Source organism: Nymphalis io, chromosome 15 (assembly GCF_905147045.1).
Source record: "Nymphalis io chromosome 15, ilAglIoxx1.1, whole genome shotgun sequence".
Taxonomy (NCBI): domain Eukaryota; kingdom Metazoa; phylum Arthropoda; class Insecta; order Lepidoptera; family Nymphalidae; genus Nymphalis; species Nymphalis io.
In genome coordinates, this window is record NC_065902.1 from 1187622 (window position 1) to 1210716 (window position 23095).

Below are 23095 nucleotides of genomic sequence, written 5' to 3' on the forward strand. Positions count from 1 at the left end.
TTTTCTTAAAACTAATATAAAATTATTTTGTAGTAATAATTAAAACAAGAAATTCAATGGAATTAATATATCGTCCAGTGTTTTAGTGTAGCAAAGTATTTTTTATACTTATAATTAAATTGATTTTAAATAAATCTAAGGTCAGAAAAGCGGTCCTAATTTTTGCTCCTCAAGCAAATGGAGATAAAAATTTAATTGTTGATTTTACAATTTATAGTTTACTGATTACATTCCTGCATTTTCAGCTTTTGAAATTAGTTATAAAAAAATCGATCTTGTTCAAATTATTGTTAATATTACTTTATTGCAACAATTTAATGAAATTAAGAAACCCTCAGTGTAAGGTCTATTCATCAAAATGTATCCATACTATAAAAAACCAATGAAAATGCCGGCTACAAAAATGTTTCATGAAAAAAAAAACTTAGTGAAGTCTGTGTTATAGGTAATTGTAAACTAGATTAGTCATGTTAGTTAATATTTAATGTGATGTATTTATTTCGCGTTCGTTGTTAATGAACAATGTTATTTTTTTATGTACCTTTATAGAAGGGACTGCGTTCGTCTTTGTAACCGACGCTTCAAGTAAAACATTGTAACTGTATCACATCTTTTATTTTAATGATTAAATAATTTATAAAAATTCTTATTTAAAATGTCAACCAAAAAACGATTAAAATTATACTAAAATAATTATTCATAGGAGTAAAGACTAGCGTCGCAAGCTTAATTAAATTAGTGTTTATAACGAATATCATGCTCGGCGGAACTAATATCCAAGCAGGAGCAACGTGGCGGAATAAGCACCAAAAACTGGATGACTGGGGGGGGGGGGGTCCTGCATAACAATAACACAGTTCTGATCGAAGTAGCTGGTACTGTAATACGTAGTTGGCCCTCTTTAGTTGTATGGTTCAGTTTGTGCGCTATGCGTTGACGAAAACAGGCAAATTTTAGAATTAATTTCAATCAACCATCAATTAAGTAATAAAAAAAAGTTGGGGTAATGGGTTTAATTAAGGAAGGATAAAATAAATAAAATTAAGCTCACGGTTCCATGTATTTAAATTAATAACATTAAGTACATTAGTGATATTATAAAACAAATATATTTACTCTAACTAAACAATGCTAGTTATAATTATTTATAAACAGGTAGTGCATTTATTGAAAATTATTTTTTTTATTAATCATTTGGTAAACAAAAAAACAAACAAAATTCTAATGGAATATTCTAATAAAAAAAACACAGAATATAAAATGGAATGTGTATAAAGACCAATAGTAGCAAACATACCCACAAAATGAAATGCAATACTGATATTACACACTAAATTAAATAGAACAAAGAAAAACGCATATGACTAGGAGTCAAATTCAATATTATGAGCCTTAAATAACGTTTACACATTGAAATACCTGTCACTTGATATAAATTTTAAGATTAAAATTAAAAACAAAATATATATAGACCATTATCACATTAATATTCGGTTAAAAATTGATTAAGACTATAACAAACATTTTAAATCGACAAATCGAATACAAAATTGTCACACGGCAAAATAATGAACAGGCTGTATGGTGCAATACTTTTGCCTTGCCTTTTGGTAAAGATTTTCATATTTAAAATTTATATTTCCCATGAGGGGACGACACTAAAAAAAATATATAATAAAATAGATTGTTGAAGAAGGAAATATTAAAATATAAATAAAACAGGCTTTCATGTTTATATTACGTATTTTTCGATTCCTATTTAGGTAAGTACAATTAGTCGATAATTTTAAATATAGAACATAATTTAAATTTCATTCATTCGTTACATCAAAGTCATTACGACAGGTACTACATTTAAATATAATTTGGAATAATAAATCAACGTTTAAATTTATAATCTCACTATTTTACATAAGATATTAGTATACATGAATAACATGCAAATATAGCGACTGACTAATGAAGACTTAAATATAAGATTAAAAAATTATTCGATAAAACTAATTTTATTCTTGGCATAGTACTAAAATAATATTATATACTGCGTCATGTTCATTTGTTTTGTAAACTAGCTCATTGGTGATTGAGATTCCTAGTTTATAGCTGGCATTATTATTTACTATTACTATCTCTTTCTAATGCGAAACCAAAACGACAGTCTTAGAACTGTCAAGATTTTGTTATACTCTGTCCACCGGATTATTCGATTATTGAATCTATACTTTAATCGGTATGTAGAATCGATTATCGATTTTTGTAATCGGATAGAAAATGTTCCGTTTCAAAATTGCGGTTGTTATGCTTTTAATAATGCTTATTAATACAAGAAAATTAGTAAATGTCTTTCTAGTAATTTTCAATTGCACAGGTGTGAAAAATTACCCGTTCTCTGTCATATTACTGAAGAACTAGTGCATATATTTAAATATGACTTGCGTGTAATTTTTTTTTCTGAAAATATTGCTATGAAATATTTCACCTTGGTGGCAAATTTAGGATTGCAACACCGAAAGCATTTCATAATAATTATAATTGGTAAACATTGCACACATGAGATCGATGGATGTTATATTTTTCAATTGATTACATCCCCATAACTACTTTCAAGTTGCAGTAACATTTTTGTTACAATTTCTAAATAATTTAGACAGTTATACAACATTAAAATAATCATTTATCGACTTTTTAAGTACTATGTTTATATATAACAAAAGCATAGGACCTACTGCATAAAACCTACATATTTGTTGAGGTTTTGTATATTGCACCGATTGGTTCTCTGCGTGTATGTACTGCTGCGAACTTTTTTTTATTTGTTTTTTTTTTAAAAACAATGATTCGGGCCACTTAAAATAAATTTTAAAATATTAAAATTAGGTCGAGGTAACCTGTGCTAATCAAGATATAGATTAAAAATGTCAGGCTATAAACTAGAAAGCAGCAGTGCTTGAAATACACTATTCAATATATGCAGCTTATCTGAGTGAAGCGTGAAAAAGCTATTAAGGCTAATTAATTATAGTAATATTCAGTATACCGCCTTTACATAGGGGGCTTCTTTAAGGGGGAATAATTCGCAAAACAATGCCGTTTTTTTTCTAATTTGAGTCGATGATGACAGAAATCAGTGTTAAAACCCACTAAACGTTTATAAGTAAAGCAGATAAAATTTAATAAAAAAAAAGAGTCAATATTCACAAATATAAAAGCATTTACCCACATACATATATTATTGGCAACGCTTATGTGTATTCAAGTGTTATATACAAATATCTAGAAGGTGAAATTTTCATATTCGTTTCATTGAATTGTACAAAATGTAAACAGATTTTAGAACGACGAAAACTACGAACAGATGCTCCTACTTACATTCTATCATCATTAAATAACATATTCATAAATATATTTTATGTATTTACCTTCAAGTGCAATAAATAAATTTGACCCAGCGATGTGATGTTTCAACAACATATATGAAATTATTCTATTCAATACGATATTACAAATTGTAACTATGTGCGTGAGCGAGACATACGATCATACTCGCTGTATCTCGAACAGCTTCACGTCCGTGTCGTACCATATCGGCGGGTCCACATTACTGGAAATAGCAGACACAAACTATTTAATATCATGATGATATGATTTATGTTTAGAGATAGTGAAATATTTCATTAATATCTTTTAAAATCAAAGCATATTGTAGTTTATCTAAATTGGTTTTAAAAAGTAAACTATACAATTATACATACTTAAAACTATAAATATTATTTAAGGCATTCAATCAGTGTTACTCCAAAAAAAAAAAATTTATATATAAATTTTTGTACAGATTTTATGTTTGAATAATGGCATTGCAACTTCCATATTCTAATACAAAACATACGTAAGTTATAAAAATCAAACTCGATTGAAAAGAGTTCGGGCACAGGATGAAAGGCTTTATGTGCTTTTCGAGCTTTGAAGAGGTTAGCACCTTCATAACTACAAATTTCCGGACTGCTAATGAGAATTTATTAACCGCCAAATGCAAACACTTTTTACTAGGCCTACCCGTATTTGAAGCTCAAGATTTGCAGCTATAAAGACCAATGAAGCAAAGAAAATAAAATATAATTGATACAAGTGTACTAGTACATACCGTATGTATATAACTCCCCACATATAGGTCCGGAACCAGGCCGCCGTGCCCGCGTTGGCCTGGTACTTGCGGATGAGGATGGGGTGCGGCACGGGCAGCAGCCCCACCAGCGTGCCGTGCTGCAGGAAGCGCAGGATCTCGGACTCGTCTGTCAGACCTCTGGAATGGAACAAATTACATAAAATACGGATTAGATATCTCGTAATATCTTTTACCTTTGATTTCTTTGTCTAGAGGTTGAGGTGAGGTAATGTTGTTTTTGACATTTAGTTATAGCAATTAATATATATTAATAAAGTTCGTAAATATTTAAAAATTAATTTGGATGTATTATAACTAAGTTAAGTAAAAGTAATTATTTACGTTTATAGTCGTAATTTAGCACTAACTTGTCGATGCATATCTTCTCGACCTGCGGCACGAGCACCTGCAGCAGGCGCATGATGGTCTGCAGCGGCAGGCGGCCGCGCCAACTCGACACCCACTCCCCGCTGGGCCGCCACTCGCCCTCCCCCGCGCCGCCCGCCTCCGCGCCCACGCGCAGCCCGTCCTTCTGTGTGATCATTTTTTTTTAATTTAATTACCTCATGATAAGGAGTTTAATTCGTCATCTTTAATTATAATAATAAAAGAAATTATCGTTAAATCAAGATGTGAGTTACAACCGCAAGAAGCAAGATGAAATATTCGAATTTGACGAAAATAATATACTGAAACAATGTATGGCCGCACCTGCGCGACGCGCGCGCGCTCGGGGCTGCGGTCCTCTCCGTCGCCGTCGCGGCGCGGCAGCAGCTGCTCGCGCGCCGGCGGGTGCGCCGACTCGCGCTCCGTCATCGTCGCGATCGCTTCGTTGTACACAAATTGCACTAATTAAGTTTTTAAAATCATGTAGTTTGTATTTTGGTGAAAAGCAGCCATACACTCCATACTGCGCTTTCTGTGTTTGTGTTTTGAGTCATTCTATATTGTGGTCACCTGGTGTGTCGGGCAACGTGGCATTCAGCGTGCCGGGCTCTGCAGGTTGCGCAGGTCGCGATCCCTCCATCGCAGCTTCCGCCACCGACTCGGCGCTGCGGGACCTGCGTACGTTGACGCTATCAATTATGAGCTAATTATTATTAATTATTAGCTACACAAACATCAACTTATTGATCAGTCGATAAATTTTGATGCAAATAATAGCTGCTTCATGTACCGGGAGTGTAGCGTGTCACACGCGACGGGCGCAACGTACCTCGGCAGCGCCTCGCCGGCGGCGGGCGGCGCGCGCGCGGCGGCCAGGGAGCGCGCGATGGCGGCGTGCTCGTGCGGGAGGTTGGCGAGCGCGTGGAACACGCCTCGCTTGCGGATGATCGTGTACACCAAGTTGGAGTTTCCTGCGAGGTGCACGTTCTATTGGAAATATCTTTTCATCTGAATCTATCGACTGCTTATGATGTTAGCGAGCACTTACCGTCGAACTGATACTGAATCATGTTGTTGAACATCTCCAAGAGGAAGAAGACGAGGTGATGGTGATGGGGCCTCGAGAACAGGAACCAGGGTGTGCTGAACGCCTCGAGCAAATGGAGAAGCTTCGTCGAGGACACCATCGAGAGTGTCTTCAAGTATGGCGATACTGGAATTAATTTGTTTTTATTTTTAACATTAAAATTTTGGATTTTTTAAAAGCTAAATCTCAGTTTAAAAAAACTAAAATCTCTAATATATTTAATTCGTTACCATTAACGAGGATCGTGAGCAGACAATCGAATAACGGCTGCAGTCTCTGGTGGCCAGTGGTGATGATCTTGTGGAAGACGACGACCAACAGGTCCGCATGTGTGCCGGTGAACACCGGGATGTCCATGGGTACGGTGGCGGTGTACGGCTTGTTAAGACGAACGCCGAAGTTCCTCTCGCCAGACAGGAGCAGCAAGATGAACACACCAATGTGCATCAGGCCAACGCGCGCTGTGGGACATTAGCAATTTAATTAAACATGTTATTTCATATTATGAATATGGTTCTTTGTTTCATGAAGTAAATACTAAATTTAAAAAAAAAAGAACACAATAAAATATATGGATTATCTCATAGTAAATGGTATATCCATAGACAATGGCATTGTAAGATACAATTTTAGTTTTTTAAATGTGTTGCCATCTAGAAAATCATTGATATTATGATCACAAGGTCATAGAGTAATTATAAAACTATCCTATTTGAATGTCTCTTCAAAATGGAATACGGAAATATAAAATATTCTTATAGTAGCACAACTGATGAATCAGTGATTTCCCTCCAGATTAAATATTGACATAATTTATTGTGTGAGCGATATCATTATGATCATTATAATTTGATTTAAAGTCAAAAGCTTAATTAATTATTATGTACAAGATTATATAGATTTAAAAAAGTTAGTATTAATTGATTTCATAAATGGTACATAAGGATGAGAAAGTGTTTTCTGAGTTTGTTGCTGGTTCCTCTCTGAATAATCTTCATTCATCAAAGCGAAAAATTATAATTAATAATAAAGGTGTTTTTTTTAAAGCCTACTTGATATTTGAATTTAATGTGCAATCTATAAATCTATAATTAGACCGCAGTATAAAGACCGATAATATTAAAGTTTATACTTACACTGGTCTGCGCGTGAGTCGTTTAGGTGATACAATATCGGCACCAGAACTTCGAGGACGTCACTGCTTTTCAACACGTAGTACATGAATTTCTAAAAGCAAAAGCTTATTTAAAATCCCCCATTAATAGATTAATCAGACAGCATAACATATGTAATAAATCAGATGTCGATGTATTTTCAAATAATAATAATAAATGTTTATTTACAGATAAATATCCGGTGTTAGGTACAAGCTTAAAAACTATGTTAGTAGATATATTAACTATTATTTAGCATACATAAGGGGTCTAAAACAACGAGTTGATACATTAAGTTCCCGCCAATGTTTAACAAATGGATTATCCAATTTCAGCATCAATGTATTCAGGATACCGTTAGAAACTCCGCGCATCCTAGCCATTATAGACGCTGCTCTCTTTCTAAGCTTGAAAATAAGCTAAATGAGCTTGTAAAATTTAAGACAAGAGTCTTACATATAAAATCTACTGGTGGTAGGGCTTTGTGCATACTCGTCTGGGTAGATACCACCCACTCATCAGATATTCTACCGCAAAACAGCAGTACTTGATATTGTTGTGTTCCGGTTTGAAGGGTAAGTGAGCCAGTGTAATCACCGGCAGAAGGGACATAAAATCTTAGTTCCCAAGGTTGGGGGCGCATTGGCTATGTAAGCGATGGTTGACATTTCTTACAATGCCAATGTCTAAGGGTGTTTGGTGACCACTTACCATCAGGTGGCCCATATGCTCGTCCGCCTTCCTATTCTATAAAAAAAAAGAATGTCAACATAATAATGTTGAACTATCTAAGGTGTTCGTTGTTGGCTAATAACAACTAATCTCAGTTTTATTAATATTGGTCTTTATTTTGTTAATATATAGTTTTTAATAGTATTGTAATATTAATGTCGCTTATATTTCATTTTGTACTTCCAGACTGTGTAAAATTTATTTTTACTTTATTTCTTTCATTATTATTTAAGATGCTTAGTGTCATTTTTGCATGTGGTTACCTTATAGGTAACCACATGCAAAAGGTATGGCAACTTTTACCCTTAGACCTATTAGTTTGTAAACTTTTAATTTGTAATTATTACTGTATGCCATGTTGGTGATCCTAAATAAATAAATAAATAAAATGGCGTTTCAATTCAGCAGGTACATAATCTGTCCAAGGCGTTTTTGTCATCATATGTATTGCGTCTGTCTGTTGAACGTTTACTTGTGTTGTTGTGATACTGTCAACAATTTCTCCGAAATTATGAGAAAATTCTGAAAGAATCAATGCATCCACTATATTTATCTTACAAAAAATTATATTTATCTTTGATTGCCTCGTTGGTCTAGTGGCTTGATGTAAGGCCGCAGACGCGGAGGACTTGGGTTCTATTCCCAGGTCGGACCAATAAAAAAAAAGTTATTGGGTTTTTCTGTCAGAAAATTCTCAGTAGCATCCCGGAGTCTGGAAGTGGGAAGAGTGTACACTCCCGTGCCTCGGAAAGCACGTATAGCCGTTGGTCCTGCGCCTGAACTCTTTCCGGTCGTGTCGGACTGCCGTCCCATCAGATTATGAGAGTTAGGGAATAGAGAGTGAACCTGTGTTTGCACAAACACTTGTGCACTGTAATATCTTCTGCGTAGTTGGGTAATCTCTCTTGAGATTGACCACCGTGGTCGAAATCGGTTTGGAAGACATTATTTACCTTAATCGAGAAAAGAAAAACCTGTCTGAAAAATATTATATTTAACATAATACCTTATTGTAGTCACACATCTTCCAAAACAAGACCAGTAACTCCTGATGTAGGGCCACCTTTTTGCTTGAATTAGGGAGGTAGGTCTGCTGAAGAGGATTATTGAGGAGTCTTGTCACGCCGCGCAGAGCGAACTGAAAGTCTTCATCGCGGTGGATGCGGGATAGGTAGTTGATGAAGAGGTTATCCGGAAGCCGCTAGACAAATTAATGTTGATAAATATCTACTTAATTAAGCCGTGATGGCCTAGTGGTTCGAACGCGTGAATCTTAACCGATGATCGTGGGTTCAAACCCGGGCAAACACCACTGAATTTTCATGTGCTTAATTTGTGTTTATAATTCATCTCGTGCTTGACGGAGAAGGAAAACATTGTGAGGAAACCTGCATGTGTCTAATTTTATTGAAATCCTGCCACATTTGTATTCTACCAACCCGCATTCGAGCAGCGTGGTGGAATAAGCTCCAAACCTTCTCCTCAAAAGGGAGAGGAGGCCTTAGCCCAGCAGTGGGACATTAACAGGCTACTGTAATACCTACTTGAAGATAACTTATTGTACATAAGAAAAACGTGGTGAAAATTCACCCGTTTTTTAAATATCGACCCAATTAAATATTATTTGATTTTTCTGTCAAGTTTAACTATGTAAACAATGATTATGGATATATTGTACATGTTACAGAACAAAACCCGTGCAACATTTTTAACAACAGTGGAATTCTATAATATAAATAGGGAAAGACAATATACCTTTTTCCACTGTTTATTAACCAAATTTCTAGTTTTTTTTTTTGTTTCTATAGATGAGTTATATCAATTTTACTGGTGGTAGAGCTTTGTGCAAGCTCGTCTGGGTAGGTACCACCCACTCATGAGATGTGCTACCGCAAAGCAGCAGTACTTGGTATTGTTTTGTTCCGGTTTGAAGGGTGAGTGAGCCAGAATAATTACAGGCACAAGGGACATAACATCTTAGTTCCCAAGGTTGGTGGCGCATTGGTGATGTAAGCGATGGTTAACATTTCTTACAATGCCATTGTCTATGGGCGTTGGTGACCACTTACCATCAGGTGGCCCATATGCTCGTCCGCCTTCTTATTCTATAAAAAAAAAAATCCAAAAAAATTATAAAATACGAGAAACAAATATTTGAAACATTCAATAAATAATTCAATCATACGGTTTCAAATACCTCGTCCGAATCCTCGTTGACCGCGTTACTCGTGTCATGGTCTAACGTCACGATCAAAACTTGGAGCGCTACCTGTAAGGAACGCGGTGAAATCAACTATACAAGCATATATGCCCTTTTTAAAGTTAGAATATCTATTTACACGTTACCAACACAAAAATATTATTTTCATTAATGCTTGTTTGTCCAGGGATATCTCCATTTTTATTATTTCAGGTACGATACAATTTTATCGCGGGTAGCTTGTAATAATAGCGCAACTAAATAGCTTCTTTCAAAAAAATATCTCGTAATTTACCTCAACCAAGGGCTCGAGGGTATCGGCGAACAGCAAATGATTGTATGGAAGACCGAGCCCGACCGGATCATACGAGCACACCGTGTTCAGTAACGAAGTGAACAGAGGCAACGCGTGACGGTTCTCGGAACTTGTTAAATATCTGATGAAAAACAATAATCTATTTAAAAAAGTAAGTATGACACATTTACTTGGAAAAATATCATGAAATATTTTGCAAATTTTTTCACAACACTTTTTTGTACGTATTTTTCGAGGTCGTTATGAAAATCCCTACACGGGCGTTTCTACAACGAATATCTAACTCATCTCATCCATAGAGTTCGCCGCGCGAGTCGGTACTCACGCGATCCACTTGTTGTGGTGCGAGGCGGCCAGCGCGGCCGGCTTGTACACGGTCTCGCTGCAGCACGTGAGCAGCAGGCGCAGCAGCTCGGCGCGCGAGTCGGTACTCACGCGATCCACTTGTTGTGGTGCGAGGCGGCCAGCGCGGCCGGCTTGTACACGGTCTCGCTGCAGCACGTGAGCAGCAGGCGCAGCAGCTCGGCGCGCGAGTCGGTACTCACGCGATCCACTTGTTGTGGTGCGAGGCGGCCAGCGCGGCCGGCTTGTACACGGTCTCGCTGCAGCACGTGAGCAGCAGGCGCAGCAGCTCGGCGCGCGAGTCGGTACTCACGCGATCCACTTGTTGTGGTGCGAGGCGGCCAGCGCGGCCGGCTTGTACACGGTCTCGCTGCAGCACGTGAGCAGCAGGCGCAGCAGCTCGGCGCGCGCCGCCTCGTGCGCCGAGCTGCGCGCCGGGCTGCGCGCGAAGCCCACGCCGCCCGCCCAGATGTACTCGCAGCTGTCCAGCGACGACAGCTCCTCCGCGCGCTCCTGCGGGCCGGGGACGGGTTAGCGGCCGACAAGGCATACTGGACGAATTCTATATCCTAGCAAACGAATGATCTTTTCTTTTTGCTAAAATTTATCAATTAAAACCCAAAAAAAAAGTGGATTTCTTGGTTAAACAATATATAAAGATATTGTATTGTAGGATGAGCTCTATTTAATTTTGTTTGAAATAATACATTGGAGACTTTTTTTTTTTTTAAATTTAAAAATAATGAAAGTCAAACTACTCATTATATAGACTTAACATATAGTTCACAAATTACTTACTGGTCCTGATCTCTTTGTGCTTACGACTGTGAAATCTGGACAAAAGAGGAGATCCTGTAAACAAAATTACATATGACATTTTCGTTTTATATACTTAACTAAAACCGGTAAATATTATTCGAAATTACTATAGTTGTATTTGAGTTGCAGTACCCATTTGCGGGTACTACAACTGCATTTGTTTTGGAAATGCCCAAAAGCTGCTAAGGCTGCTGAACTAAACTGAGGAGATTAATATGTTCACATCATCACATCACACAACAATTAAAACTAAAAAAATTAGAACCTTCAACTTAGATTCAAGATGTTTTATTCGTTAACAATATATTTCGCTTAATACTTATCATAGTAAAATATCTACAAAATACTGCTTACACAAATAGCATTGATGAGCGATTGTGCTAGAGGAATTGATTCGTTCTCAGACGCAGATGGCAACAAAGACCAGAAGAAGCTTTGCCATTCCGGTTCTTCCAACATGTAAGGCAGCACTCGGGTCAGCAATCGTGCCACATTCAAGGCTGCAAGGAACATATTAATAATCATTAAGTGTTATATAAACATAACATATGTTACTTCGTAAATTAAAGTTTAGTTCAAAAAGCATCATTGCTTTCTTTATGTTTTTTTAATGATAATTTATCTCCTATATTTAAACTCCATGTGTCCACAAATGTGTGTGTGTGTGCATCCATAAATGTATAAAGATATGTATCAATATTGATTTATTTCTCTGCTTTTAATATATCTGATCTTCATTTTGTATCAATGTTGTTTTAATGTGCCTACATGTACATAAGACAAAACAACTAACAACATTGATAAACTTGATTAATATATATAGGTGATTTTCATAGTATTGTCTTATATAAATTTATTAAAAGAAATTGTATTTATTTCTGTAAAACAAGATGTTTCAGCTATTTGTTATTTTAGAGTTATCCCTTTGTAATGTTTTTAGTATATTAGTTATCTATAATATTCACTTACACTTAAGTAATAAAAACTTACAAACATTGTTTAAACATGAAAAGTAAAGATAACCTTTTAACACCTAATTCTCTACCTATGTACAGTATAGTCAATAAATCCTTTCTGGACTAGCTCCACTATTCAATTCGTAAATAACACAAATTATTTTATTCACCACTGACCCAGTGTTGGATTTGATTATCATATAAGATTTTAATCCACAAGTTGCAATAAATAAACATAGTGAACAAGAGTGGTTTAAAACTCTATGAAATATTCAAGGGCATACCTGTTTGTTGTTCACGCTGAGTTCTACAGCTACTATCAACAATTTTAGCTAACTTCTCAACAGCCTTGTATACTAGTGTAGCTAAATTGTTTGGTGACTCCTCACGTAATGCACGTATCTCCGCCCCAGGTACCAAAGCGAATACATCTTGTACATTTGTAACAGTCTCTGACCAGAATTGATCCCAAAAAGTGTCATCAGTCGCTTCGATAGGCTAAAATTAATACATTTAATCAATAAATTTCGAAACAACGTAACTTGAGTACGACGTTAATTTATAAATAACCTGAGATTTTGATGTGAGCTGAACAACAGCTTTCCTAAAATTTAATTTTGTATCCGCGTTACCCATTTCTGTTACTAAATTATTTATAAAACAATAAAATCATTTCCAACATACGTCTGCACAAAACAAAATTAAAATGACATTTGTGATTTGACAACTGACAACTTTAAAGTTGACAATTTGCTGATTTGGGTTTTACTCCAATTTTGTAGTGTGCCAGGTCAGCAATTAGGCAGCAGTTCGGCAATTAGACATACGTTTAATCCATAAACGAATTTGTATAGTTGTTATATTAACTTGTATTTATATTAAAATTATGATTTAATATTGTCATTTATCAGTCAGAACTTATGATAGAAGATTATGATAATTTTTGATGAATGAATGAATTAGAACTACATTATTATTAATGCAATCATCATATCAAATACTTTATCGTATTTATTATTATTTTTTATAGAATAGGAAGGCGGACGAGCATATGGGCCACCTGATGGTAAGTGGTCACCAACGCCCATAAACATTGGCATTGTAAGAAATATTAACCATCGCTTACATCACCAATGCGACACCAACCTTGGGAACTAAGATGTTATGTCCCTTGTGCATGTAATTACACTGGCTCACTCACCCTTCAAACCGGAACACAACAATATCAAGTACTGCTGTTTTGCAACAGAATATCTGATGAGTGGGTGGCACCTACCCGAGCTTACACAAAACTCTACCACCAGTAAAATACGTGTAGTTATAGTAATGTGTTTTGAAATTGTCCATTCTTTTCCATTGTCCGTGTATCAACGCTAGGCGTAAGGAAACATTCTATGTTCCTGTAACTAAAACTAAATTAGCTAAAAATGTATTTCTAAATAGGACTTCTAAGTATAACCAGATGTTTTTAGATTGTGATATATATTATATCTCACTCGTCAAATTTAATTTCTAATTGATTGATAATTTTATCCGTTATCCGTTGCATCTACGCCTGTTATGTGTTAATCAATCATTGGAAACTTTCGTTGGTAATGATATGTTAATATTTGATGTTTATAAAATTTAATATGTACCATTAAAAATAAATAAATAAAATTGTTCAACGGCAACAACTGCAAAACTATTAACTTTATCTCTATGGTTGCAGCAATGCTTAGTTAACTGTTAAACTAAGTAGTAAGCAGTTTGAAGGTTCTGCTTGTCGTGAAACCTGGTAACATTAAGCTGCTGTTGTCATCTATATAATTTTGTCTATGGAACTTTGAAGCGAAAAAATGGCTGCAGCAAATCTTGTTCGAAATGCTTTTAATGGATTATTACGAAAATCCACTTCTTATAAAACGCCTGTTGTATGCAAATTGTCAACTGTAGCGTTACAGCAAAAATATCATACAGCCAAAGCTATCGCTAGAACATATAATATCCAGCAGTTACAGAATGGGGTAAGGCATTTTCGATCAATACACATTATTAAACGTTTACCGAAAAATCTATTAAAATTCTTGGTAAACACATTACTTTCTTAAAGTTAGTTTTTAATTTTAATGTAGTATCCAAGGTTTTTTATACAATCAATAACATAACCCTATTTCTGTTATTGCATAACGAAAGTACAGTGGTGCTATAATGTTTAGGTTCAATATCAGCGTAAACGACAATTCGCTACCGGGCCCGTGCGTAAAATAACACAGGAGGAGATCGAAGAGCGAGTGATGAAAGTGTGCAAGGCTTACGACAAACTGGTTTCAACTCAGGTACTCTACATTTATTTTTGTCAATTTTGTTTCAGAAACAGAAAATCGGAGTTCGGAACTATAGCGCCGGGCCTCCTCTTACACTCGATCTTATAAAAAGTAGAGTGATTCTAGTTCTTCAACTATATGACAAAATTAGCCCAGAGAAGGTAGTCCGATTATTGTTTATTCAAAATGTATTTTAGTCTTGTATATAATTTACTTTAAGACCTAATTTTTCTAACTTCATTCATCTTACATATTAATTTTACCTTGTATTGGAAATACTAAAGGAACTTTTTTTTTTATTTCAGTTATCTCTTGACTCCCACTTCATAAATGATCTAGGGCTGGATTCCCTTGATCATGTTGAAATCATCATGGCTATGGAAGATGAGTTTGGCTTTGAAATCCCTGATTCAGACGCTGAGAGACTTCTTAAACCCAAAGACATTGTTCAATATGTTGCGGACAAGGAAGATATTTATGAATAAATCATTTAAAACTAACTAATCTCAGTGATCTTAGACCAAATTATCAATAGTACATCCTAGACAAGTTTTTTTTAAATATTCACCACTTGGTCTAAGGTATTTGCGATTCAGCTTAGTATATAGGACATTTAATTAACATATTCATTTAAGAATGAACAATGTGAATATGGCTGGACATCTAAAGGAGATGTATAAAGTGTAAATTGTTTTTATTGATTATATGGCTGTTAGAATAGATCATTTGCTTTTCATTTGATCAATGTAAACCTAATTTAATGCTTCAATAAAAAGAAGTTTATATAATTTTTTTTTTAAGATCACACTTATATTTAGCCTAACATGTAATTTCTAGCCTTTACCAGAGCAAAAATGAAGAAAAAAGTTTTACTGTCTTTTAATTAATTTTTCTTTACATTGGAAATCCTTTTTTTTAAAGCTAATTGTTCAATTTTAATAAGATATTACTTGCAGAACTAAAGATGGACAATGCAAATAATATGCAAAAAAAAAGCTTAACATTATCCATATGTTAAGAACATTTCATAATTTTATTTGTAAAGTAAAGAAAAGAACAGATATATAATTAATATTTTATTTTATACAACTTTACTAGACGAAACTTGGTATTTAACAACTTTCATCCAATGAAAAAAGAAAACATACTTTAAGCATACAAAAAATCAATTTATGTACAGACTAAGCTCTCAGTGTTTAAATTCACATTGCTGCTTGTACACTCATGCTAATATTTAACAAAAAAATATATTACAAGTTATATTTACATTCTAAAATCTTTCAAATAAAAAAATTCTCACATGCATCAATCTAAACACACATATAATAAATGTGTTTCTGAATAACAAACAATATCAGGTATATTTTCTCAAAAACAAAGCAATTTCAATTTAACTCAAGAAAGAGCCTTGTAACTAGTCAATTCATTTTCTATTGAAAAATTTGTTATTAAATAAACTAAATCCATAACAGGTCTGCTACTCTTCTATTATTTGAATAAATAAATTATATGAACATCATTTGTAAATGGAGAGGTTAACGGCTAACAGGATTTTGATCTACAGGTCTTGTATGTTGCACTACTATTGGATATTTGTACACGCTTCACACATTGCCTGAAATTTTTGTTTCTCATATCTATTGCAAATTTTGATACATCAACAAATATAATTGTGCAAATTATCTCAAATAACAAATTTAACCTTTCAACATTTTATAAAAATGTTAGAATATTAACTAGAGCAGTCAATTGTTTTTAATTATTGAGGAAATTCACATTGATAAGTTCCAAAATACTGGTAAGCAATAATGTGAATGTATTTATAATGTCCATTAATCTAAAACGCCACTTTGTCCATGGATATTAATGAAAACCGAATTGGCTCATTTTACCCACTGATTCGAGTTAGTTTGGCCGCGCGCTATCTAAATCGGTTTGTACGAGCTCGTCCGGCCGACCGCAGTCTTCGGCCGACGTTTGGATCCACTCGCGCCACTCTCACTATCGGTTGTAACAATAGACCCTGCAGAACGCGCTTCTTTTTCTTAGCTTTTTCATCTTTATCTTCGGCATCTGATGCAGATGAACGATTCGCCCCTTTCTCGTCTTTTTCATTGTCACCCTTTGTTGGAGTCTTATGATTAATTTTATCATGTAATACAACTTTTAAATCTAAGTGCAATGATCTGTCTTCTTTTTGCATTTTATCATTGTGGTTTACTACCATAGGAGTGGCTTTTTCTTTTAGTTCTAAGGTTATATTGTTAATATCCTTCTTTGGGGTTTCACTTTTATGTGCCTCAAAACTATTTAACTTTTCATTTGTTAAAGTTCTCTCATCTGTTTCTGATAAAGTATTATTTTCTTCACTTAGCGTGTCCCGTGTTGTTTCATCTTCAGGAAGCTCAGCTGATGACCTATCTAAACTACTATCTGCTTTCTGCTCTAGTTCCATACTGCTAGTTCGGGAGTCTTTTTTGGTTTGTTTCTTTTTATTAGGCCAACCAGTTCGGTTCTTCTTTTTGAACTTGCCCCTTCTACCTCGCATGCAACCTGTAGCACCTTGTTTAATTTCATTCCGTATAATGTCACAATCATCACATTCTGATACTAAACTTGAAACATCAGGGAGATTTTTTGATGCTATGACAGCTGTTTCGTCACCTAAATCATAAGATATTTCATAGTCTGTGGGTTCTTCAAATACTTCAGAGAGGAATTGTTGAAGTCGTTCTGAGGCTTCTTGAGTTTCAGATAAGACCGATTCAACTTTCACATTACTTTGAGTATCACTAACTGTGTCTTCAGACGCTGTTGACTTTGTATCTTCTGCATGCTTTCGAGTCTGCAATAAACCTGCAGAGCCAAGTATAGCTAATGTAGATGCATGTTCTCTGGGAGACTTTCGTGGATGGCCCTCTAGTGCCAGAAGTGCAGCTGTTCTTTTCTTTATCCGTTGTTTCTTCATTCCACGCGTACCATAAGACCGTGATGGTCCAGGCTTTTCTTCCCTTTTAACAAGGTCGCTCAAAGGGCAACAATTGGGTTTCAGAGGTGGTAACTGACCAATTTCGTAGGGTAACTTTGGTGACTTAGAATACAGTTCTGTAACAAAAAAATTAGTGTTAGAAAATAGTTTTAAAATAATAAATAATAAAATAATAATTATAATTACCAAAATACTGAGGAACATTTCTTGCAACTAGTTTATCTTGATCTTGACGTTTAAATGTCTCAAACCAGGGCTCACTACGTGGAACAGATTCAAAAGCAAATTCCAATTGTTCTACAGCAGGGGTATACTTTAGTTTTCCATCCTCCCATTTCATGCATCTTTCTGAAGGTTCTTCTCTCAGAGGGCTGACTTCAGGCTCTGGTTGAGGCTGTTCCACTGGTTTTTCAGGCTCTACAGGCTCTGGTGATTTTTTTTGACATTCAACCACAGGTGGTCTACCAGCAACTCGTTTACCACGTTTAGCTACTGCAGGAACTCGTCGTTTCCGTCTCCGTTTGTCTTCAGGCCAACTATCTTCCTCTGAAGATTCTTCTTTTAATGCCACAGGTCTTGCCAAACGTTGCCTTTCAATTGGAGGCGGAGGTTTTGGCGGCGTTTTTCGCCGAGTTTTTAATGTTTCCCCTTTATCATCTTCATCAGATGAGGTAGAGCTAGTAGAGCTAGCTCGTTTCGGAAACATAAATTGTTCGGCTTCATCGCTTAGCACGGACAATTCTGAACGACGAACTTTCCGAAATTTCACTACTAATGGTTTTGTTCCATTACAAGTAGGTGAATCCTTCTTTTTAACTGCAAAACTACCACTTGAACGGAGTTTTGTACTCACTCCAACTACTTTATAATACTGACGATCTTCTGATGGTTGTGACTCACTTGTTCTTTTACTGCATCTTGTATTGTGCTTTTTCTCATCATCCAAACCACCATTCCTTCTTGGGCTGACATTACCATTAATGTTGTCTGGTGACTGAGATCTTTTTGATCTTTTACTCTTAGGTTCAACATCACCATTGCATAACTTACGAAGAGATCGTCTTTCTCCATTAACTGGCATTGTCTTGTCTAAGAATGTGCTAACATCTGTTCCTGAGGTTATCAAAGAATCTAGAGCCAGAAAATTTGTATGATCTCTAACAAAAGCTAAATGATGAGGCGATCGTCTATGTATGGCGGCATCAACATAGTCTGCATTACACATTTCACAATAACCTCCTTTTTGTTCTTTTTCTTCCCTCTCTTTAATACGCGGGCGACTTTTTCTAGTCATTCTAAAAACAAAATTTTTAATTATTACAAATAATGTAAATATGTTTTTTATTTTCTAAAATTGTCAAAGTAGACATACTTTTGTATATGATTGTTAGATGGATTTGCGTTAACTAAATTTTCCGGAGTGTCTTTTTTATCTTTCTTCTCTTTTGGTGGGTCAGGCTCTAGAGATATTTGAGGCCATTCATCAAACTCCTTGTAAACAGGTCTGCATAATCTGAAATAAAAATTTATGGATTAAAATGTTTGAAAGAACATCAATTACAATTCGTAGAATATTAGTCCATACTTGTCCAAAAACTCAATCTTGATAAAATGTTTACTGAAGAGGTTGACATGCGCTTTACGCGGTGCCGTGAAGAATGTGTCATACAGTTTATCCAATAGACTTATAGCCTGAAAGATTAATAAATATGCAATAAGGATATATAAACATATGGCAAGGAAAAACTAGATGTTAGTTGATTTTATTTTAAGAAAGTACAAAGACTTTTTAAGCTCCTCTCCATAATATATTGCATGCAAGTTGAATAAATTTAAACTAGGCTTATTACCCATTACATACTAGTAAGCACTACAATCTTTACAGAATAATGTTTATTAAAAAGCTTAATTTAATTTATGCTTAAATGTAACTACCATGTTTGCACCCAGCTTACCTACTACAATGGAAGGTTATATATTAGATATGGCCTAGTGGGTATATCTACACTAGTTATTACCTTCTGAACAGTAAGATGTACGTAGTTGTGGTGTTGGGGCGGGGGCGGCTGACGGAGCCGCTGGAGCATGGCATCGGCGCGCGCGCGGCCCTCACGCCGCGCACATCGCGCGACTGTTTCAGAACGCGCTCCCACAACGTGTGTCACTCGTGATGTCAGGAAGCTTTCCTCACGCTAAAACATGAATTATTTATTTATTCAATGAAATATTATCTTCGAAGCTTATTCTACCACAGTGCTTCAATGCGGCTTGGTAGAATACACATGTGGCAGAATTTTGTGGAGTGGTGGATGGCTGGGTTTGAACCCATAATCATCAGTTAAGATTCACAGTTCTAACCACTAGGCCATCTCGGCTACAATTATATATACATATATTTATTATATACATATAATTTAATATTCATTGTGTGTAAATAGATTATATTATGATCTATTTATATATAATATAATCTTGTATAAAATAATATGTTATAATGATTTAATGTAGCTTTAAATTATTAATTTAGCTAATGTGCTAAGTTTACAGATGCAACTGTTGCTTTTGCACATATGGTCATTTTTGCCTTTAATCTAAAACAAAACACAATTAAATAGACTTAAATTAATAGATTTTTCAAGGTTTCATAGGCTGGACTTATGAAATTCTGATATATCAGTGGGGATAATTCACAAGTTTTCTTTTTATTGGGTTATTATAAATTTAAAATAAATAACATAAATATAAAATAGTCTGTCTTTGGTTTATTTCAAATAATAAAAAAATTGCAAAGGTAATTGTTACTGTTAGAAATAAGGAAATAATAATAAATAATATCTTCATACATTTTTTTTTGTATAAAATGCTTTTTATTTATTATTTTTGGTGGAATAAATGACTTATATTATGTTAGTTAAAGATTGCCAGTGCTAAATGAAATAAATTAAAAATGTATTATAATAAAAATTGTATGTGGCAACTCTAATTACAAATGTCATTAATTATTTTAAAAAAATGTAAGCAGAAGATGCATAATGTGAAAGTCAGCATTAAATACAATTATTGACCTAAAATACAACAGTTTTGCAATGTCAAATAAGGCAAATGCTGATATTAGCAGTTTGGTGCTTCATGTTACAATTACTAGTAAAACACTCATGTGTGTGCGTGAACGCGTGTCATCGACACGATACAATTGAAGTCACGGAGTACTTGAGTTTTCCTTGAAATACAGTCTGCAAATTGACGCCGGCGGGACGAGCTCGCGCCCTAAGTCGGATCGCGCCAACCGTCCCGCGCAAAAAAATAACACTTGCAACTCAATTCACACCAATATCATCTTTAATAACAACATCTTAAGAATGACATCTCCTTGGCGTTTTAAAAGCCATATCAACTGTCAAAAATTAAGCATACACACGCGTAGGCTAAAGAAAACTACATTTCAAACGGCTTTTAAATGGATGTAGTGCAACGCAGCGTGATCGAGCGCGGCGCGCGGCCTCGGCACGATGCATTTTGCGCTGAGACGGCGGCTCTAACGCGAGCATACAAAAGATGACCTAAAATCGAACGCTAGCTACGCGCGTAACAGGCCACTTCGACAACTCTGTTTTTAACTGTTTTCTAAACAATTCTGACTCGATCGATGTGTCAGTCTGCACGTGTAGGTATCGTACAGCATATATACTTACACAAAAGCCGTCCGCAAGGCCCCCGCGCGCCGCTTATCACAAAAATAAGTAACTATATACTAGTCACAGAGACGGGCACTTCGTCACTACTAGAAATTCCTCGATTCACTATATACACTGAGTTTGTTGTTTTCGTTAAATGTACACTGCATTAACTGTGAGTTGGAACAACAATTACGATACTTTTAGATTTAATTTATACACATTTACTAAATAAAATCGGAAAAGTAACAACAAACACAAATCTGTCATACAAGATGGAGATATTTTGCTTTAGTTTGTGTTTTGTTCACCGGTGGCGCTTGGATCGTGTGGAAGGGGGACTTTAGCTTGGTATTGGTCAACGCGAGAAAAACGTTCCATTTTGTTATATTTAAAAAATATTTTATGCAATATGTTTTATTTTTTATAAATGAAGCAGCAAATTGTTTTAAAATAAAAATACAACTAGTAAGTCATTTGCAGACTTTCTTTTTTATAAATTACGGGATTAAAGAAACAAATAAGCTAAAAAATCCTTAACGACTCAAGAGTATATAAAACAAATAAGACATAAAAAGGAACACATATAATACAACTAATTTAAAAATGAATAACAATTAAGCTTATGACTTGTGTTAGAGCTGTGTATATAAATTGTTTACTTTATATTATACATAACCACAAAACTGCATTGAAACGTTCGAGCTAATAACTACTTTAATTCTTTTGTAAGATAGAAAACTTTTGGCGGTAAAACTATGCGTCTACTTACCAAACCCATATCTTGCAACCTTCGCGAAATAGATCTAGATAAACTAGGTTCTTGAATGTCCAAATAAAAGCAGAAGTTTTTCCTAACTGAAATGTAAAGCTGACGTTAATATCTAATCATACAATAACATAAAAGTTTTAGAAACGTATCGTACTTTTATTATACTTTTCCTGTAGTTGCAAATTCGAAACCATCATGTTATAATATTAAAAATTAAAAAAAGATCACTAATAGTTACTATAATACTTTTATCTATTTCCATTTAATTGAGATAAAATTGTTAAATAAAGGTAATTGTAATATTATTTTAGATTATTGATTACATAAGGAGGCTTAAAATAATACACTGACAAGAATGAAAATTTACATTTCAATAATTCCTTATTAAATAATATTACGTTTTGACCCTTGGAAGATGAAATGTCACTGACAGCTGAGACCGATAGACAATATAAACACGTTTATCATTGATCTATGGTAAATAATCGATGTGGCAATCGATAGTTTATATTTTGCATTGAATAATCTGTGTAGTCTAGTTTGTGTTATTATATACAATTGAATTGAATTTCAAATAACTTGTATAACAATTCGCCTTAGAAAATACAAATCATGAAAGCTCAAACTATGAGTAGGTATACCGCTAATTAATGTTGGCTTTAATTTTTTTCAACGCCTATTTATTTATGAGATAGTTTTTGCAAGCAAAAACCTATCATATCAATTATAAATTAAATGTTAATTATATTTGACATTATTTTACTAAAACACGTATTGTTTAAAAATATTTAGTTAGTTACTAAAGACTACTCCATTTCTCTCTGTAATCCCGAACATAAAGTACATACAAAGTGATGACCGGGACTACATAGGCGTTGACGGGAATACATAGTATCTATATACGTAGTCTATCGATTACTTGTGTCCGCATTATACGATTTATACGTGTGTATTGAAACGGACGTCAGCGATATATACATAGGTATACATGAAGATAGCTACAGCAATGCTCGATACGTTTATTTTGTTATGTGCCTATATTTAGGTCACTTTAAAGTTGCTTTAAAAATGAGTTCGTTAGAGCTTTTCAATGTTCAATTGGTTAATTTTTCTAATATGTAAAATATTTTTTCAAGAATTTGAATAATATACCTGTGTAATTTTTAGCGAGCATATTTAATAAGAGAATAATTGAAAAC

At 34.7% G+C, this 23095-nt stretch overlaps 3 protein-coding genes across 9 annotated transcripts; 1 reads left to right on the plus strand and 2 right to left on the minus strand.

The window, feature by feature from the left end:
* Positions 1–600: 600 nt before the first annotated feature.
* Positions 601–12860, minus strand: LOC126774044 (protein HID1). Of its 2 annotated transcripts, none has more exons than XM_050495359.1 (17): positions 12726–12860; positions 12440–12653; positions 11554–11699; positions 11179–11232; positions 10694–10893; positions 10018–10159; positions 9720–9791; positions 8529–8723; positions 6773–6863; positions 5867–6097; positions 5598–5762; positions 5379–5520; positions 5120–5223; positions 4874–4989; positions 4531–4694; positions 4142–4300; positions 601–3601 (listed from the first exon to the last, which is right to left on the minus strand). In XM_050495359.1, exons 1-17 carry the CDS (start codon positions 12789–12791, stop codon positions 3538–3540), a joined length of 2325 nt encoding a protein of 774 aa, XP_050351316.1. In that variant the 5' UTR covers positions 12792–12860; the 3' UTR covers positions 601–3537. The 2 variants fall into 2 exon arrangements, with proteins under 2 accessions (XP_050351316.1, XP_050351315.1); XM_050495358.1 differs by having other exon boundaries at positions 4874–5010.
* A 1023-nt stretch (positions 12861–13883) lies between these two features.
* Positions 13884–15184, plus strand: LOC126774068 (acyl carrier protein, mitochondrial). 3 transcript variants are annotated; one of them, XM_050495413.1, is made up of 4 exons: positions 13887–14161; positions 14354–14473; positions 14509–14622; positions 14767–15184. In XM_050495413.1, the coding sequence occupies exons 1-4, from the start codon at positions 13994–13996 to the stop codon at positions 14944–14946; spliced, it is 582 nt and encodes a 193-aa protein (XP_050351370.1). In that variant the 5' UTR covers positions 13887–13993; the 3' UTR covers positions 14947–15184. The 3 variants fall into 3 exon arrangements, with proteins under 3 accessions (XP_050351369.1, XP_050351370.1, XP_050351368.1); XM_050495412.1 differs by lacking the exon at positions 14354–14473 and having other exon boundaries at positions 13884–14161; XM_050495411.1 differs by lacking the exon at positions 14509–14622 and having other exon boundaries at positions 13888–14161.
* Positions 15185–15504: 320 nt separating this feature from the next.
* On the minus strand, positions 15505–22310 carry LOC126774039 (neurofilament heavy polypeptide). Of its 4 annotated transcripts, XM_050495337.1 has the most exons (7): positions 22051–22310; positions 21897–21982; positions 19469–19642; positions 19036–19142; positions 18823–18963; positions 17637–18745; positions 15505–17566 (listed from the first exon to the last, which is right to left on the minus strand). In XM_050495337.1, the coding sequence occupies exons 1-7, from the start codon at positions 22091–22093 to the stop codon at positions 16383–16385; spliced, it is 2844 nt and encodes a 947-aa protein (XP_050351294.1). In that variant the 5' UTR covers positions 22094–22310; the 3' UTR covers positions 15505–16382. The 4 variants fall into 4 exon arrangements, with proteins under 4 accessions (XP_050351294.1, XP_050351295.1, XP_050351297.1 ...); XM_050495338.1 differs by lacking the exons at positions 21897–21982; positions 22051–22310 and adding an exon at positions 21143–21424; XM_050495340.1 differs by lacking the exons at positions 19036–19142; positions 22051–22310.
* Between the last annotated feature and the right edge of the window lie 785 nt (positions 22311–23095).